This window comes from Culex quinquefasciatus, chromosome 3, assembly GCF_015732765.1.
Source record: "Culex quinquefasciatus strain JHB chromosome 3, VPISU_Cqui_1.0_pri_paternal, whole genome shotgun sequence".
Lineage (NCBI taxonomy): Eukaryota > Metazoa > Arthropoda > Insecta > Diptera > Culicidae > Culex > Culex quinquefasciatus.
In genome coordinates, this window is record NC_051863.1 from 28,413,385 (window position 1) to 28,434,376 (window position 20,992).

Consider the following 20,992-nt stretch of genomic DNA (forward strand, 5'->3'; position numbering starts at 1 on the left):
AATTGTAAATAACTGAGTATTTAAAATGTTAGTATTTTCTAGTAAAAACTCTTATCTATTTTAAATCTGTCACAATAAAAGGGTAATATAAATCGATGCCCTTCTCCTCATTTCTTGATCATTCGCAGGGTTGTTACGGACGGCGCGGACCTGGCGCGGATTTGCTGGCTAATTTTGCTAAGGCGCGGATTTCGCGCGGATGGCAATTTTGAAAATGTTTGTTTGTATTTTCTTAGTACGAAACGTCGAAAAATGAAGATAAAGTTCATGTAGAAATTATTTTTTTATGTTTCTTGTCATTTCTTAACATCTCCGGCTCTGATTATTTCTGAATCTTTTTAGTTTTGAGTAATGATTTTTAACCTTATTTATTTTTAATTTTATACTGGATTTATTCAATTTTTAATTTTGTAAATCAAATATTACAAACTTTTCCCGAAGATATAGACTTAAGAATGTGTAACAAAAACTATTATTGGGGCTTGTTCTGGTGGGCGCTTGGTGGGCGCCAAATATGAGCTTAATTGGACGTAACAGAAGCTGGCCTCCACTCTAGAATTTTGGAATGGAATTTAATCGGCAGAAATATTTTTTTTTCTAAATTTAAACATTCTTGGCGAAAATAAAAAGATCAAAACATTCTAAATTCAGGGTTGTTACGGACGGCGCGGATCGCGCGGATGGCGCGGATGGCGCGTATCGCGCGGATCTGGCGCGGATTTGCTGGCTAATTTTGCTCAGGCGCGGATTTCGCGCGGATAGCAATTCTGATAAACAAAATAATTGAGAACGATAAAATTTCTTTCAAATTACAAAGGAAAATATTATTACGAATAAAATAAATTCAATCTTTTTCGTTGAGTGCGAAAACATCAATTTCTAAGAAGTTGTTAATGAAGAAAATTTTCTTCTAAAAATTATTGATTGTTATTTTTTCTTAATACGAAACTTTGAATTAATCTTCAAGGAGCGATTTTTTTTAATGTATTGAGATTTGTTATATAAATTTAACATAACATTACAACTCATTATTTTTAAAACATCTGCTTAACAATTCAAAAAAATACCAATTTTATTAAAATCAAAATAACAAAATTCGAAAAAATTACAGAATTTTAAAAATTTTAGGCTATGAAACTTTGTAGATTTTTCATTTTTTTTTAAATATAAAAATTTAAATTTTTAAATTTTTGATTTATTGAAAAAATCAAAAAAATTGTTGCCACTCTGATTCAGGTAGAATTGATTCTTCTCCCAATTATTACAACATGACGAAATCCACTTAGAAATCTGCTAAAATCCCGTCTAAAAGCGAAATGTAATGTTAAAATTTAAAAAAATAAGAAATCTGGAATTCAACAATTTGAAATTTCAGAATTTACATATTCAAATAATAAAAAAAATAGAATTCATAATTTGAAATTGTCAAAACATTACAGACTCAAAAAAACGTAAAAAAAATTATTAAATTGAAAAATTACGAAAATATTACCATTGATTTTTTTTTGTTAATTTTATTTTTTTAAGAAAGTTCTTAAGTTATCAAATTATTAAATTTTTAAATTATTTGATTATTAAATTATTAAATTATTAAATTATTAAATTAGTAATTATTAAATTATTAAATTATCAAATTATTAAATTATTAAATTATTAAATTATTTAATTATTAAATTATTAAATTATTAAATTATTAAATTATTAAATTATTAAATTATTAAATTATTAAATTATTAAATTATTAAATTATTAAATTATTAAATTATTAAATTATTAAATTATTAAATTATTAAATTATTAAATTATTAAATTATTAAATTATTAAATTATTAAATTATTAAATTATTAAATTATTAAATTATTAAATTATTAAATTATTAAATTATTAAATTATTAAATTATTAAATTATTAAATTATTAAATTATTAAATTATTAAATTATTAAATTATTAAATTATTAAATGATAAAATGATTAAATTATTAAATTATTAAATGATAAAATGATTAAATTATAAGATTATTAAATTATTAAATTATTGAATTATTGAATTATTAAATTATTAAATTATTAAATTATTAAATTATTAAATTATTAAATTATTAAATTATTAAATTATTAAATTATTAAATTATTAAATTATTAAATTATTAAATTATTAAATTATTAAATTATTAAATTATTAAATTATTAAATTATTAAATTATTAAATTATTAAATTATTAAATTATTAAATTATTAAATTATTAAATTATTAAATTATTAAATTATTAAATTATTAAATTATTAAATTATTAAATTATTAAATTATTAAATTATTAAATTATTAAATTATTAAATTATTAAATTATTAAATTATTAAATTATTAAATTATTAAATTACTAAATTATTAAATTATTAAATTATTAAATTATTAAATTATTAAATTATTAAATTATTAAATTATTAAATTATTAAATTATTAAATTATTAAATTATTAAATTATTAAATTATTAAATTATTAAATTATTAAATTATTAAATTATTAAATTATTAAATTATTAAATTATTAAATTATTAAATTATTAAATTATTAAATTATTAAATTATTAAATTATTAAATTATTAAATTATTAAATTATTAAATTATTAAATTATTAAATTATTAAATTATTAAATTATTAAATTATTAAATTATTAAATTATTAAATTATTAAATTATTAAATTATTAAATTATTAAATTATTAAATTATTAAATTATTAAATTATTAAATTATTAAATTATTAAATTATTAAATTATTAAATTATTAAATTATTAAATTATTAAATTATTAAATTATTAAATTATTAAATTATTAAATTATTAAATTATTAAATTATTAAATTATTAAATTATTAAATTATTAAATTATTAAATTATTAAATTATTTTATTATTAAATTATTTTATTATTAAATAATTAAATTATTAAATTATTAAATCATTAAATTATTAAATTATTAAATTATTAAATTATTTAATTATTTAATTATTAAATCATAAAATTTTCAAATTATTATATATTTTTTTTGCCATTTTTTTAGTTCGGATCATTTTCGGAGTCATATTTTGGATTAGAAAAATTTAGAGAAGAAAATAATAGAAATTTCGTGTTTCGATTTTCCAGAGTAAAGTTTTGGCGAGAATTATCAAGTACTTAATCCCTTGATTTTATAATTTGGTGATTTATTTTATGGTTTTAGTTTTTTTTAAATCTTCGAATTTATTTTTTTTCTGAACTCGTTTTTAAAGCAACGTATTTCAAGTGTTGCAAAAATGCTAATATTGTTTCAGAAATGGCAAAAAAGGTTCCATTTGGTACAGGTGGGATATGAATCCACAACTGATCAACGGTACTGATCCAAATGCCTTCTGTATTATTCTTTTTTCGTTTAAAATTGCATTCATTATGTTACTCTCTTCTATGTTTGTCGCGGTTTTTTTATATGGCGCGGATTTCGCGCGGATTGGGGTTTGGGGTCGGCGCGGATCTGGCGCGGATTTTTTCTCGTCTTTTCCGTAACAACCCTGTAAATTCAAAGCTTCAGAAATAAAAAAAAATCGAAAAAAATGTTTTAATAGTTTTTATAATAACAAAAAAAATCAAAATACATATTAATTTTTTTTTCGAGATTTCTAAAATCGTAATTCAAAAAAATTCTAAAATTCTTAAATTCTAAAATTCTAAAATTCCAAAATTCTAAAATTCTAAAATTCTAAAATTCTAAAATTCTAAAATTCTAAAATTCTAAAATTCTAAAATTCTAAAATTCCAAAATTCTAAAATTCTTAAATTCTTAAATTCTTAAATTCTTAAATTCTTAAATTCTTAAATTCTTAAATTCTTAAATTCTTAAATTCTTAAATTCTTAAATTCTAAAATTCTAAAATTCTAAAATTCTAAGATTCTAAAATTCTAAAATTATATAATTCTGTAATTCTATAATTCTATAATTCTTAAATTCTAAAATTCGAAAAGTTCTAAAATTCTTAAATTCTTGAATTCTACAATTTTTGAAGTCCTATTTTGTGTGAGTGATTTTGAAATTATGAGAAGACATTATTTTAAATATCGGAAATTAAATTTCTTTCGGAGTGAAATTTTAGCGAGGATTTTGGATTACTAACTGTATAAAAATTCTTAGATTTTGAATATTTAGACTTTCGAAATTTAAAATTTTATCATAATATAATTTAAGATTTTGATTTAATTTTGAGGTTATATTTTTGAACTTAAATTTTTAGGTTTTTAAATATTGTATTTTCTATTTTGAAGATTGTTTTTTCATGACCCTTGCCTTGACCGTCTCTTGAGGATTTTTTTTTGAATGGATTTATTGCTTTCATTCTTTTGGAGCCTTTAAACATAAAACGAGTTTTTTTCAATCAAATACTTTCTGAATTAGTTTTTCTTCATTAAAAATAAAATTTCTTAAATGTTGGTCGCGATATTTTTTTTATATGGCGTGGATTTTGCGCGGTTTCGGATTTTAGGTCGGCGCGGATTTGGCGCGGATTTTTTTTCGACTCTCCCTTAACAACCCTGCATTCGCAGTACAATACTTGTTCGGTAACTGGGCTGAGAACGAAACCCAGTTAACGAATGCTGCTCGCTAACTGCGCTGATGGAAAAATGACGAGGGGACAACGGTACATTATATTGTCTTAATAAAAAAAACACACAGAAATATTTCCAGGGGTATATGACATGAAATTTTGTGAAAACTTAAAAATGCTTTTTTATTTGTTGAAATTATTTTTTGCATCCACTGACCCCTCGATCATTTTGCTTTGTTATTGTTTTTTGACTTTTGTCTGCTTTTTAACAGCCCACTTACTGAGTGCCAGAACATCAGGGTACTTTTCGTTAGCTGGGTCACGTTTTCGAACAAGTTGATTTATCCGATCCAAATTTATTGATTTTGAACCGATTTATCTCATACAGGGTGGCCACCTCGGGAAAAAACCGGGAAAACCGGGAAAAAACCGGGATTTTTATCCACCGGGAGAAAACCGGGAAAAACTCGGGAATTCGACCGACAAACCGGGAAAATATTTTAAGTTTCGTTAAAATTTGACAAAAGACTCTTTAATGTATTCAATATGTTCTTTTCTCAATAAGAATAGGGGAGATGGGGGTAAGACGGCCACCCTAAGGGAGAAGGCTAATAAAATTTACACAACAGATTATTTTAATCTCAAATTACGTACATATTGTTCTACTACTAGTCCATTATAGAAATGACATAAATTAGTTGGTCTAAAAACCAATTTTCAATACTTTTCAGCAATTTTAAAAAAATAATTGAAATCGTATATTTATGAAATACGCGGGGTAAGACGGCCACCCATGTGGGGTAAGACGGCCAATGCTATAAATTAACTTAATAACTTTGCTAAATCCACCCAAACACCTACATGGTTGGTTCAACAGACTTCTCTGAACATCATAACTATTTTGGTTGAAAAAATCAGGTTTCAAATGTGAAGAAAATGCTGTTTAAAAATTTCATATTTTGGTTCAGTGAATTTCATATTATTGCGACCACATTTTATGAAAAACTATGAATTTTTACTACAAAACAAACACAATTTGATACAAAAAAAATTAGTTTGTGTATTTCGATTAGAATAAGATTATGTAAACAATATTAAATTAGCGATTTTAATGAAAAGTTTGATAGGATTTCATACTATTCAACGAGTTTTGCTATATCACAGTAAAGAATGTTGTCGGAACGGTAGTTAACAGCATTTTGATTAAAAATGGATAGTTTTATTGAAAATGTTTTTCCTTTATCTACAAATATGTCTTAATAGTCAAAAACCGTCAAAAATATAACCTATATCAAATAAAATCTACAAATTACGGGTGGCCGTCTTACCCCCGGAGGAGGTGGCCGTCTTGCCCCAAATAAATTATTTTTAAACATTTTTGTAAACAGTTCATCGCATTTTTTGAACTTTTTCGAGGGACATAATCTAGGGAACACTTCAATTTAACATGAAAAAATATTTGAAGACAGAAAAACATATTGTTATTTAACAAAAATGCCTAAGTTGTAATTCATGAAAATTACATCCAGTTTCAAGTTAAAAAAATATTTGTTTATTTTGAGCTTACCCCCAGCTCCCCTATTATTCCTGTTATTATAAATGAAGAATTCGCGAAATCTATGTTTGAATTTATGTGATAGACTCATGCTTCTTGGCTATGGATTTTTTTTTTCTGTTGTATCCTATGATACTTTTACCAGACGAATTTGTTTTTTTTTAATAAAGAAAATGTTTGCTCTACCAGCGGTTCTCAACCTGGGGTACATGTACCCCTGGGGGTATCACGAGCGGTCTCAGGGGGTCCGGAAGACAAACCCCGTAATGGCGGATATTTACCCCATCTTTGCTAAAATATTAGTTTTGCATAAAATTAAAATTAGGATTTTTTTTGTTAGTGGAAAATATGGATATCATGGTACGAAAACAACATTACAGTAAATATCTCTCTAAATTTAAAGATCAAGACTTTTCCTTCAAATTGTCACACAAAATACACTCTTTTAAAATATTTTTCTTGGCCTGTATCTCAGCAACAAAAGAATGGATCAAAAATGTTCAAAAAAGAATGCTGTAAAGAATTTTCTCAACCATTTGATTTTTTAGAGATAAAATAGAATTATTTTTTAATTGAAAATAGCTACAACTTCAAAAAAGTGTGTGTAGTATGTTTAAATCTGAGAAAAAGAAAAATAAAAATTCAAAGAACAAGCCATAGTCTCAACATTTGAATGCAAAAAGTGTTAAAAATGCATTTTACGCTAGTTCAGTTGTTTTGCAATCAGAAGTCTTCAAAAAATGCAAGATTTGACGAAAACAAAAAAAAAGAACGAATTAAAAATAAAGATCGAAAATTTTCAAAAATTCAATAGATTATTAAATCAACCCAAACATGCTTAAAAATTATTCTAGACGCAAGGGAATGCATTTTAAATTGATTTCAGCTGATTGCACTTAAATTTTCATTAAAATTTTGATGCTTTATGAAAAAAAATAATTTTTTGTCCCCTGATTTTTCGGGGCAACAAAAACTTTAAATAAAATGTGTACCCGCCTTATGTGTTGTTGAAAAACTCACAGCACGATAATTTTTTAATTGTTTTTACCATTATGTGTTTTGCGTTTTTTAGAAAGTATTTTTTATTAAAATTATTCTAAAAAGAAAGTTTCAAGGTATCGATTTTTTTACATTTGTATGGCACTTTTCCTGCGCTGCTGCCAAAGTGTATACATTTTTGTTTAGACTAATGATGCAAAAAGACTTTTTTGGTTAAAAAGAAAGTACTCACATAATTTTAGCAAAAAAAATTCACAGAAATTGATAATTCTTGGAAGAATTGTTCTTTTTGAATTCACAAAACCTTTTTTCAAAGAAAATTAACGAGCATTTACATCAATGTTGATAGCAACGTATTTTTGTAAATCTATTTTACAAAATTCATAAATTCTTTTTATAATTTATCTTATTTAAAAAAATAAAAACGACTTTTGATGAAAAATCCCAATAATTTGAAAATTAGAGGTTTGATTGATAACAGATAAAAACGGCTTCGTTTACAACTTACTTACTTTTTACTCAAGATTTGAAAGCTTTCTTGAGGAATTCAAACTTTGAACCAAATGTATGCGTTCAAAAAGTATGATGATATTAACGTTAGCCTAAAAAACATTGTAATTTGGTTTAAAAACATTCCGGGAAATTCCTTCTGGTCCCGGGAGAAAACCGGGAAAAAGCGGGAAATTGAAAATCGAAATCTGGTGGCCACCCTGATCTCATATCATATCTTATCTCTAGGCTTAGTGATTTTTCACGCTCGAAAATTGCAAATTTCACGGGGACCTCAATTTCAAAACACCAAATTTCACGCAAATTTCGCGGAACTTAAAAATTGTCAAAATAACTCTGAAAATCCTTTGTTTAAATCACAGAAAATACGTTTTATGCTTCACTATATATTATTCTTCAATAAACTAAAAATATCTTTACTAAATTTGAATGCAACACAAAAAAAAATCCTCCTGGTTTATGGATGGGCTATATATTTATATATTTTAAAACACAATGTAGGGCACGCTTATTCTCATTTACTGAACTGCTCTTACATTTTATTGAATTTCATATCAAAGTAAGATTTAACAATCTTGTCCAGTCAGAATGAGTAAAATAAATTGAATTTTCTGCGACGTTTAGCCCATTGAACATATTTTTTGCTCACTTTTCAAAAACTTAATTCAAAACCAATTTGCAAAAATTATATAATTTTTAACAAAATCGAAATTTTTGTTCTAAATGAGAAATGAAAACAAAAAAGTAGTATTTTTTACTTTCACAGGAATCATCCACCAAAATAAACAAATATACCTAGTTGAAATTACACAGGCCCAAAAAAATTTATATGTTTTTAAAATGTGATTCTAAAGATAAACAATACTCTTCATCTTATTTTGAATTAATTTCTTTTAATTTCTTTCAAAACTATACCTTTCAAATGAAATAGCAGTAAAATTTTTAATACAGCGAATGAAAATATTGCTAAATTTAGTTGGATTCTAATAAAATTCAAAACTCTGAACATTTCTTCAAATGGTTCATATAAACTTGACATTCAAGCTTTTTAATTGAAAACCTATAAAATTTAATTAAATAGCCTTTTTGCTTTAGGGCGACATTCGAAAGAAACGACGACTGTTGGTATCCAACTGATCAACGAAGCGAAAAAAATTACCGGGCTCCAGGCGGGACTTGAACCCGCAACCTCCTCATTAGTACTGAGACGTACTGCCTTCGTGGATCCCTAATGTAAAAATCGGAGACATGTCGTTAGTGTCGATACAAAAACGATCTTTTTGGATGAAATATTTAGTATGTTGTTATTAAAAAAAATGATTTGAGAAAAATTATGAATTTCACGAATTTTACGCCGTTTACGAAATCGTAAAAAATCACTAACCCTATATCAGTAATTAAACCAGGGTATTCACTCGCTTAATTCTACAGTAGTTCATAAAATTATTTTTATTCCTTTTTGAGTTTGATAAATTATTTTGAGAAAAATCGTTACATTTTCACACAAACATAAAATTTCACGGGATTTCGCGGAAAAAGCCAAATTTCGCGGATTTCACGCTGTCCGCGAAATCGTGAAATTTCACTAACCCTACTTATCTCATTTGATTTAATCTAACCCTTGCGCGGCATATTTTTTATAAAAGAATCATGGAAAATTCCTGAAGCTAAATTATACTATGCGTCGCAAATTAAAGCAACCAGCCCTACTGCGTTAAGTTTACTGCAGCGATGTTTCGTTGAATTGAATTCAGTTGGTTCAAACTTCTATTCAACTAATGTTATTTAATATAAATATATCACGTTTTTTGATAAATTTGATTGCAACTAAACAACTCTCTTCTCCAACTCCCTCAGATTACTGTACGTCACCACGCTGGACGGTCGGATGTCCGCGCTGGACATGACCAACGGGGGCGCGCTGCGTTGGAGCGTAGAAACCGGTCCCGGCTCGCTGCTATCTTCGAGTATCCACCGCCTCGAACTGACCAACAACGGCAAGTGGGTGCGCATGATCCCGTCGCTGAGCGGTGGCCTGTACAAGTTCGATGGGGAAACGGTGGAGCCGATTCCGTTCAGTGCGGAGGATTTGCTGCGGTCGTCGTTTAAGTTCAGCGACGATTTGGTCATTTCGGGCGGGAAGGAAACCCGCTCGTACGGGATTTCGACGCGGACGGGGCAGTTGATTTACGAGTGCACGATGAACGGGTGCCGGAACGCGACGCAGATTTTGGAGGAAGACTCGAAGAGTGGACCGCCGCGGGAGGGGATGGACCGGGTGTTGGAGCACGATCCGCTGTTGGATGACGTGGTTGTGATCCGGCGGCAGACGCAAACGGTGCGGGCGGTGGAGTCACGGACGGGGAATGAGCGGTGGAACTTTAGCATTGGGCACCACGAGTTGGAGATGCTGAAGAATGAAGACTGCCGGCAGGGATCGAAGGAGGCGTTGGATGCGGCCATTTTGGATTTGGAACTGCGGGTTGTTATTCCGGAGGGCGTTGTTTGTGCGGTTAGCAAGTCGACGCCTGGGGTGGTGCTGTGGAGGCACAAGTTTGACCATCCGATTGTGAGTGCTTGGCGGGCGAAGGATCGGAACGGGTTGATGAGTGTGGATTTGTTTAGGGGCGCGGAGTGGTTGTGGAACAACAATGGCCAGATGAGCTCGTCGGACTGGTTGAAGGACAGCAACGGGTTGATTAATCCGTCGCTTTATTTGGGAATGCACCAGAAGCAGCTGTACATCCAGGAGTCGATGGCGTTGATGGTGCGCCAGACGAGTGACGTGCAGGAGATTCTGCTGATGGACGAGAGCAAGTTCCCGACGATTCCGTGGAAGCCGTTTCCGGCCAGTCGACAGGTAGCGGGTTTGCTGACGGATGGAAGCGAACCGGAGGATGATTCGCAGTTTGCGGAATCGACGGCGATTGCAAGATCAGTTTTGTACCAGTCGAACTACGTCAACGGGAACGGATTCTTCCTGTTTACACCGGAAGACTTGAAGCGTAAGGATAACGGACTGTGCTCGAACAAAACGACCGCCGCCATCACCGACGGTTCGCGGAACGAGAGTTCTATTTTTGACTTCACCATGGATCCGGACGCCCCGGTGAAGGTCATCATAATTTCGATCTGGTTCTGGTGGAAGGAAATTCTGGTGATCTCGGCGACAACGGCATTTCTGCTCAACGTAATGTTGCGCTTCAAGCAGCAAAAGGAGAAGGTCGTTGTCTTTGTGGAGCGCCCGGTTGAAGTCCCGGTTCCGATGGGCATTGAGGCCACCGAAGAGGCGTTTGTTCCGTTGGCCGCCATTCGAAATTCTTCCCGCAGCCTGTCGGAATCCAACGGGGACAACTTTGTGTCCCGTTTCCAGGAAGACTTTGAGCTTGTTCAATGTCTTGGAAAGGGCGGGTTCGGTGTCGTCTTTGAGGTCAAGAACAAGCTTGACGACTGTCACTACGCCATCAAACGGGTCGTACTCCCAAACAAGCAGGAATCGAAGGATCGCGTCATGCGCGAAGTTAAAACGCTGGCCCACTGCGAACATCCGCACATTGTGCGTTACTTCCACGCCTGGACGGAGACGCCCCCGCCGGGTTGGCAGGAAGGCCAGGACAAGATCTGGATCGAGCGCAACTGCCTGTCCACGTCGATCGACATCGAGACGCCGACGGAGACTTCGCCGCCCAACTCCAAACTCATTCCGGCCAGTTCCGGTGGCTTTTCGCGGGCCACGCTGCCGGAACCGGTGAAACATTCCAGCCCGCCGTGGATGACCAAGCTGCCGGAGCCGAGCTTCTCGCTGGATCACGCCTCCGACTCCAACAGCTGCTCGTTCATCGAATTTCGAGCGGATCCGCAGAAAAACTCGTCGCCGGAGGAGAGCGAGGAAGACGATGAGGAAGTCGTCGACGACGACGACGATTCCTCATTCCAGATTGAGTTCAAACGTGACACGCAGGACGAGTCGGAGGACATTGTTTTCAAAGAACCTTCGCAAGACCCTTCCCACCACATCGTTTCGATTCACGACACGTCCAACGGCAAAACAGACAACGGTCCCCACTTCCGGAAGAACCGCCAGCGGCGTCAGCTTTCGTTGGATCTCAACAGCACCGGAAACGTGATCCGCCCGACGCAAGCCGGCGCAGCCGGCGGCGGAGGAGACTCCATCGCGACCAGCTCCGGCATCGTAAGCAACAAGATCTATCTCTACATCCAGATGCAGCTCTGTCGCAAGCAATCGCTCAAGGAGTGGCTCTGCCTGAACGACCTGGCCGCGCGCCGTGACAAAATCGTACCGATCTTCGAGCAGATCGTGGACGCCGTCGAGTACGTCCACCTGAAAGGCCTCATCCATCGCGACCTGAAACCGAGCAACATTTTTTTCTCGCTGGACGGCCGAATCCGGATCGGGGACTTTGGGCTGGTGACCGATTCGGGCGATGTGCAGTACGACATCGAGCACAACCTGCCGGCGATGACGGCCAAGGAGCGGCACACGCGCCAGGTCGGGACGCAGCTGTACATGTCGCCGGAGCAGCTGCGCAGTGCGCCGTACGACTACAAGGTGGACATTTACTCGCTCGGGTTGATCCTGTTTGAGTTGTTGGTGTGCTTCGGCACCGAAATGGAGCGCATTTGTACGATTAAGGACGTGCGGAAGGGGCGGTTTCCGGACGGGTTTGCGGGGAGTTTCGCAAATGAGGTGAGTGTTTTAGTTTATTTATTTTTTTAGTTTTTTATGCTAAGTACGGACATTGAAAGGGACGCAGTCAATTTATTGATTTGTCATTAATTTGTAAATTCTAAAAAAAAATCTTAAATCCCCAAAATTCTTAAAATTTTAAATTCTTTAAAATCTCAAATTGTTAAATTTTTAAATTCTTAAATACTTAAATTCTTAAATTCTTATATTCTTAAATTCTTAAATTCTTAAATTCTTAAATTCTTAAATTCTTAAATTCTTAAATTCTTAAATTCTTAAATTCTTAAATTCTTAAATTCTTAAATTCTTAAATTCTTTAATTCTTTAATTCTTAAATTCTTAAATTCTCAACTTCTTAAAATTCTTGCAGGCCAAGGATTGATACCTAAGAGCATGCAATGGCACTGACCTTGTTGCGTGCTCTTCGGTTGACGTCCACGTAAGGAACATCCTGGAAGGAGCGTAACTAACTACATCCGTAGTTCTGTTAGATCATCCGAATTATCTTGATCAGAACAGTATAGCTCTGGTTCCTTGCGAGTGTCCTATTTTCTTACCTCCACGTTGGCTTGGTTTTCATGATGACCTAGCTGGTGGCCTGTGGAAACGGATCGTAAACCTTTGACCACCGCGGGTCAGAGTCGAGACGGCTAAAAGAAAGGGGCGCAACAATGTGGGAAAGGGAAGTAATTTGTGATTGTAGACGGTATTGTTTTGATTCGCAGTATGTTGAGTCAACTGCTGTGGATGTACCTGAAACATCCCACAACGGGGTTTCTCTTCTTTCCATTTCAGCTACCACCTATCTTCTGTTTATTTTGTTTCACTGATTTTCTACCGCGGCTTCTGTTTACTATCCTCTATTTGATTTCGATTTTACTCATTTGATTCTCTTATTTCTCAATGCTTTTCCACTCTATTTTACCAATTGATGCTGCTGTAACAAACTGTCTGCTTTCCCTTAATTTGGCAGCGATGTCAAATTGTGTTTATCATGTGTCTTTTCTTTATTTATCTATTTGAATAATTTCTCATCTTCCCTGTAAATTGCCCTCAATACAATCTAAGCTGGGTCTCGTGGCGCAGGGGTAGCGGCTTCGGCTGCCGATCCCGATGATGCTATGAGACGCGGGTTCGATTCCCGCCTTATCCACTGAGCTTCTATCGGATGGTGAAGTAAAACGTCGGTCCCGGTTTCTCCTGTCTCGTCAGAGGCGCTGGAGCAGAAATCCCACGTTAGAGGAAGGCCATGCCCCGGGGGGCGTAGTGCCAATAGTTTCGTTTTTTACAATCTAAGCTTGTTTGTTACCTTTATTTATTAATTATTGTTAATTTCTTTATCTACTTCATAAATTACTATCTTTCTTTTACTATTGATTCTTCAAATAGTATATTTCTTTCACTGTCCATTGTTTTCAATCTTAACCCTCTCCTTCAAACAAATGAGGGTCGAGCCCTTACTCAATTTTTGGAATGACCAAAGAATTAACACAAATATTACTATTGTACTTTTGAAAAACTTTTATAAAATGCTTAGGACCAAAAATTGTAACAAAACACCGCGACAAAAGAAATAGCAACAGATAAACACGACTCAACACTAGGAAAGATTTCAGGAGAAAACAAAACACAGTAAATAACAATTAGTTTTTGAATTAGAACTAAAAATAAAACAGTTTTTGCTTTAATGAAAGTTGTTAGGCACACTTTAAATGGTTAGGCGCTTATACTTACATCAAACCCTACGTAATGTACCACCCCCGGCCGAGTTAAAATGCGTAACCGGAAAAGAAGGTGTGCATGCCTGGCACGAACAATCAAAGCGTGTTCTAGCGTGTCGCTCGTACTGACTCAGAGCAAGGGTGAGATGTAGGTGTAAGGGCAGTGCGTGTTCGTCGGGAACCTAGTGCATAAGATCGGTCAAGGCCCGTTCTTACACTGAAAATTGCGAATTGCGAACTTCTTAAAATTCTTACATTTTTAAATTCTTAAATTTTTCAATTCATAAATTTTTAAATTCTCAAATTCTCAAATTCTTAAATTCTTAAATTCTTAAATTCTTAAATTCTGAAATTCTTAAATTCTTAAATTCTTAAATTCTTAAATTCTTAAATTCTTAAATTCTTAAATTCTTAAATTCTTAAATTCTTAAATTCTTAAATTCTTAAATTCTTAAATTCTTAAATTCTTAAATTCTTAAATTCTTAAATTCTTAAATTCTTAAATTCTTAAATTCTTAAATTCTTAAATTCTTAAATTCTTAAATTCTTAAATTCATAAATTTAAATTCTTAAATTCTTAAATTCTTAAATTCTTAAATTCTTAAATTCTTAAATTCTTAAATTCTTAAATTCTTAAATTCTTAAATTCTTAAATTCTTAAATTCTTAAATTCTTAAATTCTTAAATTCTTAAATTCTTAAATTTTAAATTCTTAAATTCTTAAATTCTTAAATTCTTAAATTCTTAAATTCTTAAATTCTTAAATTCTTAAATTCTTAAATTCTTAAATTCTTAAATTCTTAAATTCTTAAATTCTTAAATTCATAAATTCATAAATTCTTAAATTCTTAAATTCTTAAATTCTTAAATTCTTAAATTCTTAAATTCTTAAATTCTTAAATTCTTAAATTCTTAAATTCTTAAATTCTTAAATTCTTAAATTCTTAAATTCTTAAATTCTTACATTTTTAAATTCTTAAATTTTTCAATTCATAAATTTTTAAATTCTCAAATTCTCAAATTCTCAAATTCTCAAATTCTCAAATTCTTAAATTTTTAAATTCTTAAATTCTGAAATTCTGAAATTCTTAAATTCTTAAATTCTTAAATTCTTAAATTCTTAAATTCTTAAATTCTTAAATTCTTAAATTCTTAAATTCTTAAATTCTTAAATTCTTAAATTCTTAAATTCTTAAATTCTTAAATTCTTAAATTCTTAAATTCTTAAATTCTTAAATTCTTAAATTCTTAAATTCTTAAATTCTTAAATTCTTAAATTTTAAATTCTTAAATTCTTAAATTCTTAAATTTAAATTCTTAAATTCTTAAATTCTTAAATTCTTAAATTCTTAAATTCTTAAATTCTTAAATTCTTAAATTCATAAATTCATAAATTCTTAAATTCTTAAATTCTTAAATTCTTAAATTCTTAAATTCTTAAATTCTTAAATTCTTAAATTCTTAAATTCTTAAATTCTTAAATTCTTAAATTCTTACATTTTTAAATTCTTAAATTTTTCAATTCATAAATTTTTAAATTCTCAAATTCTCAAATTCTCAAATTCTCAAATTCTCAAATTCTTAAATTATTAAATCTTTAAATTATTAAATTATAAGATTATTAAATTATTAAATTCTTAAATGCTGCTAATTTTACCGCCATATTAGATTACAGAAAGTCAGATAACTTTGAAGCATTTTTGAAGTTGAGTTGAAATTTTGGCTTTGAAAAATCAAGTACGAACTGTATTTAATTTGTTCAATCTAATTTCAAATTTTCGAATTCCTCTTTTATTATTTTTAGAATAAAAAAATATATTTTTGGCTTTTTAATTTTGGTTTTTAGTAGTATAGAATATCTGAATTTTTTTTTTTATTTCTTTAATTTGTATTTTTTTATTTTAACATTAAAAAATCCAGAATATTTTAAATTTAAAATTAAAAAAAGATTCCAAAAATCTAAAATAAAAATGCAAGAAAATTATCATCCTAGAATTTTGGAAATTTTAATTTTTAATTTTGACATTTTTAAAAATATAAATTTGTTTTTTTTTTATTCAAAATTTCTGAATTTTTGAGTTCTAAAAACTCAGGATTTTTTAAGTTCCAATGAACAAAATGTTAATTTTTTGCATTTGGGATGTTTTAAAATAGGGAAATTATCGTTTATTTGAACTTTAATATTTTTTCTAGAATTTAGTTTAAGATTCTTTTTAAATTTTAGTATTTGCAAATTTTTTTTTTTGTATTTTGATTTTTTAATGTTTATATTTTAGTGTTTTATGTATAGTTAAGCATATCAGAATTTATTATATTTCATTTTTTTAATTTGTATTTCCAATTTAAGCATTCTTAAAAATAAAAAAAAAAATCCACAATTGGGTCCTAAAATGAAGCTTAGATTGCTGATATTATAGTTTACAGCTATAAAGCTTATTATTCTGAGTACAATGACCCTTCGTACGACCACAAAGAGTTTAAAATTGATTTTTAAATCAATTTTGAAAAATTAACCTCGCGGTCCTTCTTGACAGAAAAGCTCCTACTTGACAGCTCGTTCCAAGGGGACCATAGTTGATTCATCGAAAAAATGTTGTCTTGTCAAAATTTATTTTTGCATTAAAATGAAAAAAAGTGATCAGAAATGGTTTTTAATGGTGTTTTTTACCGTTGTACATAAAATTTATATAGGGCTTTAGTACCCAATTACAAAACATATTAAAAATCCTTCAATTTCTAAAATTTAAATTTTAAAACTTTGGATAAAATATATCCGGGATCAAAAAAACATAACGATTTCCCTATGACTTTTCCTATTTCATTGAAGAAACAGTAAAAAAAATATACAATTGGGCGCCTAAATTATTGGCTTATTAAAAATAAAAAAATAGTTTTAAAACCTCTGCCATTTTTCGTTACACAACTGGAAAACAAATAAAACATGGCATTTTATAGGAAATTTAATATACTTTTCGAATCTGCAATAACTTAGATGGGTATTTTTACAGTGGGAACAATTTTTTTTTTTTTGACATTTTTTATGTGGAGTTTTACAATTCCTTCCGAGTTCCGTACCAGCCTTTTTAATGGAAGACTTATGTGTAGATATCTCTCGATAATTCTTTGTTCGCGTTTTAAGTATCCTGTATTCCTGCTCGACTGGATATTTTTGCTTGCGTCTTCTTTGGGTTTGAATGAAAACAGTTGATCTTCACCCATCGTGTTGATATTTGGAGATCGTAGGAAGGTTGCTAGTGGGACGGAAGACCTTGGACGTCCTACTTGTAGACTTCATCCGTGTACTGTTATCAACTGAAGATTAATCGCTGGTGTGTAGAGGGCTGAGCTGTAGCTCAGTCGAGAATAGTCGTCGACTAACAAGTTCTTAAAAAATATTTAAGTCGTCCCAAGAGAAACTTTGCATTTTGCAGATTTGCCATGTTGCCGATTTGCGCTGCGCCCAAAACGCATTTTTTTTGCAGATTAAAAAAAAATGCCCAAGGTAGATCCGTTACCTGAATCCTTGTTGAGTATACGTTTGTTGCCTGCCTCGAAGATTTCCAATCTCTCCGGTCAAATCGATCGTAGTTGAGGATGTTTTTTTGTAATTCTGGTGTGGTCAGTGGCATGTACTATCAGGTTGAAGATCGCGTTGGTCTGCCTCAGCGCTTTGGTAACTGCTCTTTTAGACTCCGATCAATCTAACCTCCCTTCTCATTCCAGCACCAACTCCTGCAGCTGATGCTCGCGGACCAGCCCGGCAAGCGACCCACGACCTTCGGCATCAAGGCTCGCCCACCGCTGAAGCGAAGTATTTCATCCGGCAGCGGCGGCTCATCGTTGCATCTTCCAGGGCTGCCAACGGACCAAGCCCCGCCCAACGGCAGCAGCAATCGGACCTTGTCCACGTCGTCGGACGGTTCTCCGCTTGAAAACGACGAGTGGCACTTTGAGTTGCCCCCGCGACGGAAGGACAGCCGATCGTTTACGACGACGACCAACAGCTCCAACAGCACCGGAAGCAATCAGAACAACCAGATATTCTTTTGAAAAGTGTTGATTTACTAACTACTTAAGTAAAGCCTTCGTTTTTAAGCCAGTGTTGATCGGTTATGAGATGAATTTAGTATTACGAAGCGTTGTGAACGGCGAAGCTGCATGGAATTGTAATATTCACTACATCAAGCGAAATCCAATAAAGTCTGTACTATTAGTTCTAACTTAAACCACAATCTCCTGCTAGCTTTTATTCAACCCCTCACTTCTTGGCTCGCTTTCCTTCGCCCTTCTTGGGCGGCGCCTTACCCCGCAGCGCCCGCAACCGCTTCATTTCCTCCTTAAAGTCCTGGTGCTCGTCCCGGAACAGCCCGTACTCGCGCAGCTTCATCGCGAGCAGGTGCGTCTCGACGTGCCGGGGGTACCAGTTGGCCACATAGTCCCGGCACTGGATCGGCTCCTCGCTGAACATCTTGACCACCTTCATCGACTGGGCGTTCGTGGGCCGGGTCACCTCGCCAAATATCCGATTCGACAGGTGGTTCATCCGGCGGGCGTATGTCGTCGAGAGTTGCACCAGCTCCTTGTATTTGGACATTTTATTAGATTTTTGAAATCCGGGTTGATCTCCTCGACGGAATTGTATAAGAACTCGCGTGTTATGACAGAACCCCAGACCAAAACAGGCAGCGCGTGACGATTGTGCCGACACCGGTTTGACAGTTCGAATAGAACATCGCACGAACCTTTTCTTTGACAGCGCTTCGACGACGCCGGCGTTTTGTTTACGTTGTTCGTGCAGGTTGGTTGGTTGGTGCGGCATCAAGTTTGATCAGAATCGTTGGAATTTCGCCTGAAAATGATGAAAGATTCGGACTTTGTGGACCCGAAGAATGTGGTCAAGTGCCGGGAGTTGCTGTACCGCTTGATGATCAGGTTAGTTGGGTAATTTTTGAGATTAATTGAATAAAATCAAAACCGACAATTTTTCAGCCAACTCTTCTACGACGGCCATCACCAGTTGGCGGTCGAGCTGACGGGTTTGGTGCGTGCCGATCCGCCGTGTCCGCCCAGCGATCGGCTGCTGAACATTTTCCGTCAGGCGAGTCAGATCGACTCGAACAAGCCAACGAACGTCTTTGACGAGATCACTTCCGGCTTGGATCTGGAGTTTGAGATCGAAAGCTCGGCGCTGGCACCGGAACCGGCGTCGTACGAGACGGCGTACGTTACGTCGCACAAGGCGGCCTGCCGGGCGGGTTGCTTCAGCTACGATGGTCAGCTGGTTGCCACCGGGAGTGTGGACGCCAGTATCAAGATTCTGGACGTGGACCGGATGCTGGCAAAGTCGGCACCGGACGAGCAGGAGCCGGGGCGCGAGCAGCAGGGTCACCCGGTCATTCGAACGCTGTATGATCACACGGACGAGGTGGCCTACCTGGAGTTTCACCCGAAGGACCAGATCTTGGCGTCCGGCTCGCGTGACCACACCGTAAAGCTGTTTGACATTTCCAAGGCATCCGTCAAGAAGGCCCACAAAGTGCTCAGCGATTGTGTCCCCGTTCGCAGCCTTGCGTTCCACCCGACCGGTGACTACATGGCCGTCGGAACCGATCACCACGTGCTGCGCGTCTACGACGTCCACACCGGCCAGTGTTTCGTCAGTGCCATTCCCTCCCAGCAGCACACCGACTCGATCACCTGCGTGCGATATTCCGTAAACGCCAAAGTCTACGCCACCGGCAGCATGGACGGCGCCATCAAGCTCTGGGACGGCGTCAGCGGCCGCTGCATCAACACCTTCTCCCAAGCCCACGACGGATCGGAGATCTGCTCCATCGCGTTCACCCGCAACGGAAAGTACCTGCTCTCCTCCGGACAAGACTCGCTCGTCAAACTCTGGGAACTCAGCACCAGTCGCTGCCTGATCGCGTACACCGGTGCCGGAACAACCGGCAAGCAGGAACACCAAACCCAAGCCGTGTTCAACCACACCGAAGACTACGTGCTCTTCCCGGACGAGGTCACCACGTCGCTGTGCTCGTGGAACTCGCGGAACGCGTCCCGCTGCCACCTGATGTCGCTCGGACACAACGGAGCCGTACGCTTCATCGTCCACTCGCCGAACCATCCGGCCTTCCTGACCTGCTCCGACGATTACCGGGCGCGATTCTGGGTGAGAAGATCCAACTCACACTAGAGACGGCCCCGAAATTGCATGCTTAATATCACATTTCATTCTTTTTATTTTACCTTTTTTTGATGTAGGTGAAGCTGAAATAAATCTAACCCACAGATTAGTGTGAGTGTGTGTAAAATGTAAAACGATAGCCAAATCTTGGAAACCCGATCGTACGCGTTATTTTTTTTGTTTTGCTCCGCTTTTGGACGGCTGGATGCGTTTTGAAGAAGCCCTCGCGAAAGTTGTCCAGAAGTGTTGCAGTTTCTCCCAGTGACAGTGCCAGTGCGGGTCGCGTTTGTCATGTTGCTGCGAAGTTATCGTTACGGGCTTGGTGAATTGCAACAGGTAATCTTAAACTGACTACTTTCCCTATTTAAATATAATATCCTCTTCACTTACCAATGAAGCAAGCCCAGATCAAAGCTAGTTAAAAGAGAATTGTTTGATTTGAATTAGAAATTTGGTATTGCATTGATGTTTCTAGCTTGAATTATGTGTAAGATCAATTAAGTAATTGAAAACGTTCAAATAACAATTCATTTATTAATTCTTGAATTATCAAATTGACTAAATCTAAACTCTATTGTAAAAGCAAAAACAAATATGAAGAAAACTTTATTTTAACTTGACTGTTTTAAGAAGACTGTTGTACAAATAAAGCAGACAACCCAACCCCAATTAAGATTACGATTTGCAAACATATCCCGAATAACGTCAAGCATGAAGTTTTTGAAACGCGATAC

The 20,992-nt window shown here is 34.0% G+C and overlaps 3 protein-coding genes across 4 annotated transcripts in view; 2 read left to right on the plus strand and 1 right to left on the minus strand.

Annotated features, from left to right (window-relative positions):
* LOC6052367 (eukaryotic translation initiation factor 2-alpha kinase) overlaps nucleotides 1-18,300 on the plus strand; it is a 32,539-nt gene extending 14,239 nt beyond the window's left edge. The window contains exons 2-3 of the mRNA XM_038264758.1: nucleotides 9,500-12,350; nucleotides 17,795-18,300. Coding sequence (XP_038120686.1) covers nucleotides 9,500-12,350; nucleotides 17,795-18,121 — 3,178 coding nt within the window. The 3' untranslated portion in view covers nucleotides 18,122-18,300. The remainder of the gene's footprint in view (nucleotides 1-9,499; nucleotides 12,351-17,794) is intronic.
* LOC6052366 (28S ribosomal protein S33, mitochondrial) lies at nucleotides 18,273-18,767 on the minus strand. Its single transcript, XM_001868620.2, has one exon. The coding sequence runs from the start codon at nucleotides 18,663-18,665 to the stop codon at nucleotides 18,330-18,332; it is 336 nt and encodes a 111-aa protein (XP_001868655.1). The 5' UTR covers nucleotides 18,666-18,767; the 3' UTR covers nucleotides 18,273-18,329.
* A 58-nt stretch (nucleotides 18,768-18,825) lies between these two features.
* LOC6052365 (cleavage stimulation factor subunit 1) lies at nucleotides 18,826-20,417 on the plus strand. Of its 2 annotated transcripts, XM_038264759.1 has the most exons (3): nucleotides 18,826-19,003; nucleotides 19,061-20,243; nucleotides 20,336-20,417. In XM_038264759.1, the coding sequence occupies exons 1-3, from the start codon at nucleotides 18,927-18,929 to the stop codon at nucleotides 20,348-20,350; spliced, it is 1,275 nt and encodes a 424-aa protein (XP_038120687.1). In that variant the 5' UTR covers nucleotides 18,826-18,926; the 3' UTR covers nucleotides 20,351-20,417. The 2 variants fall into 2 exon arrangements, with proteins under 2 accessions (XP_038120687.1, XP_001868654.2); XM_001868619.2 differs by having other exon boundaries at nucleotides 19,061-20,417.
* Nucleotides 20,418-20,992: the final 575 nt, after the last annotated feature.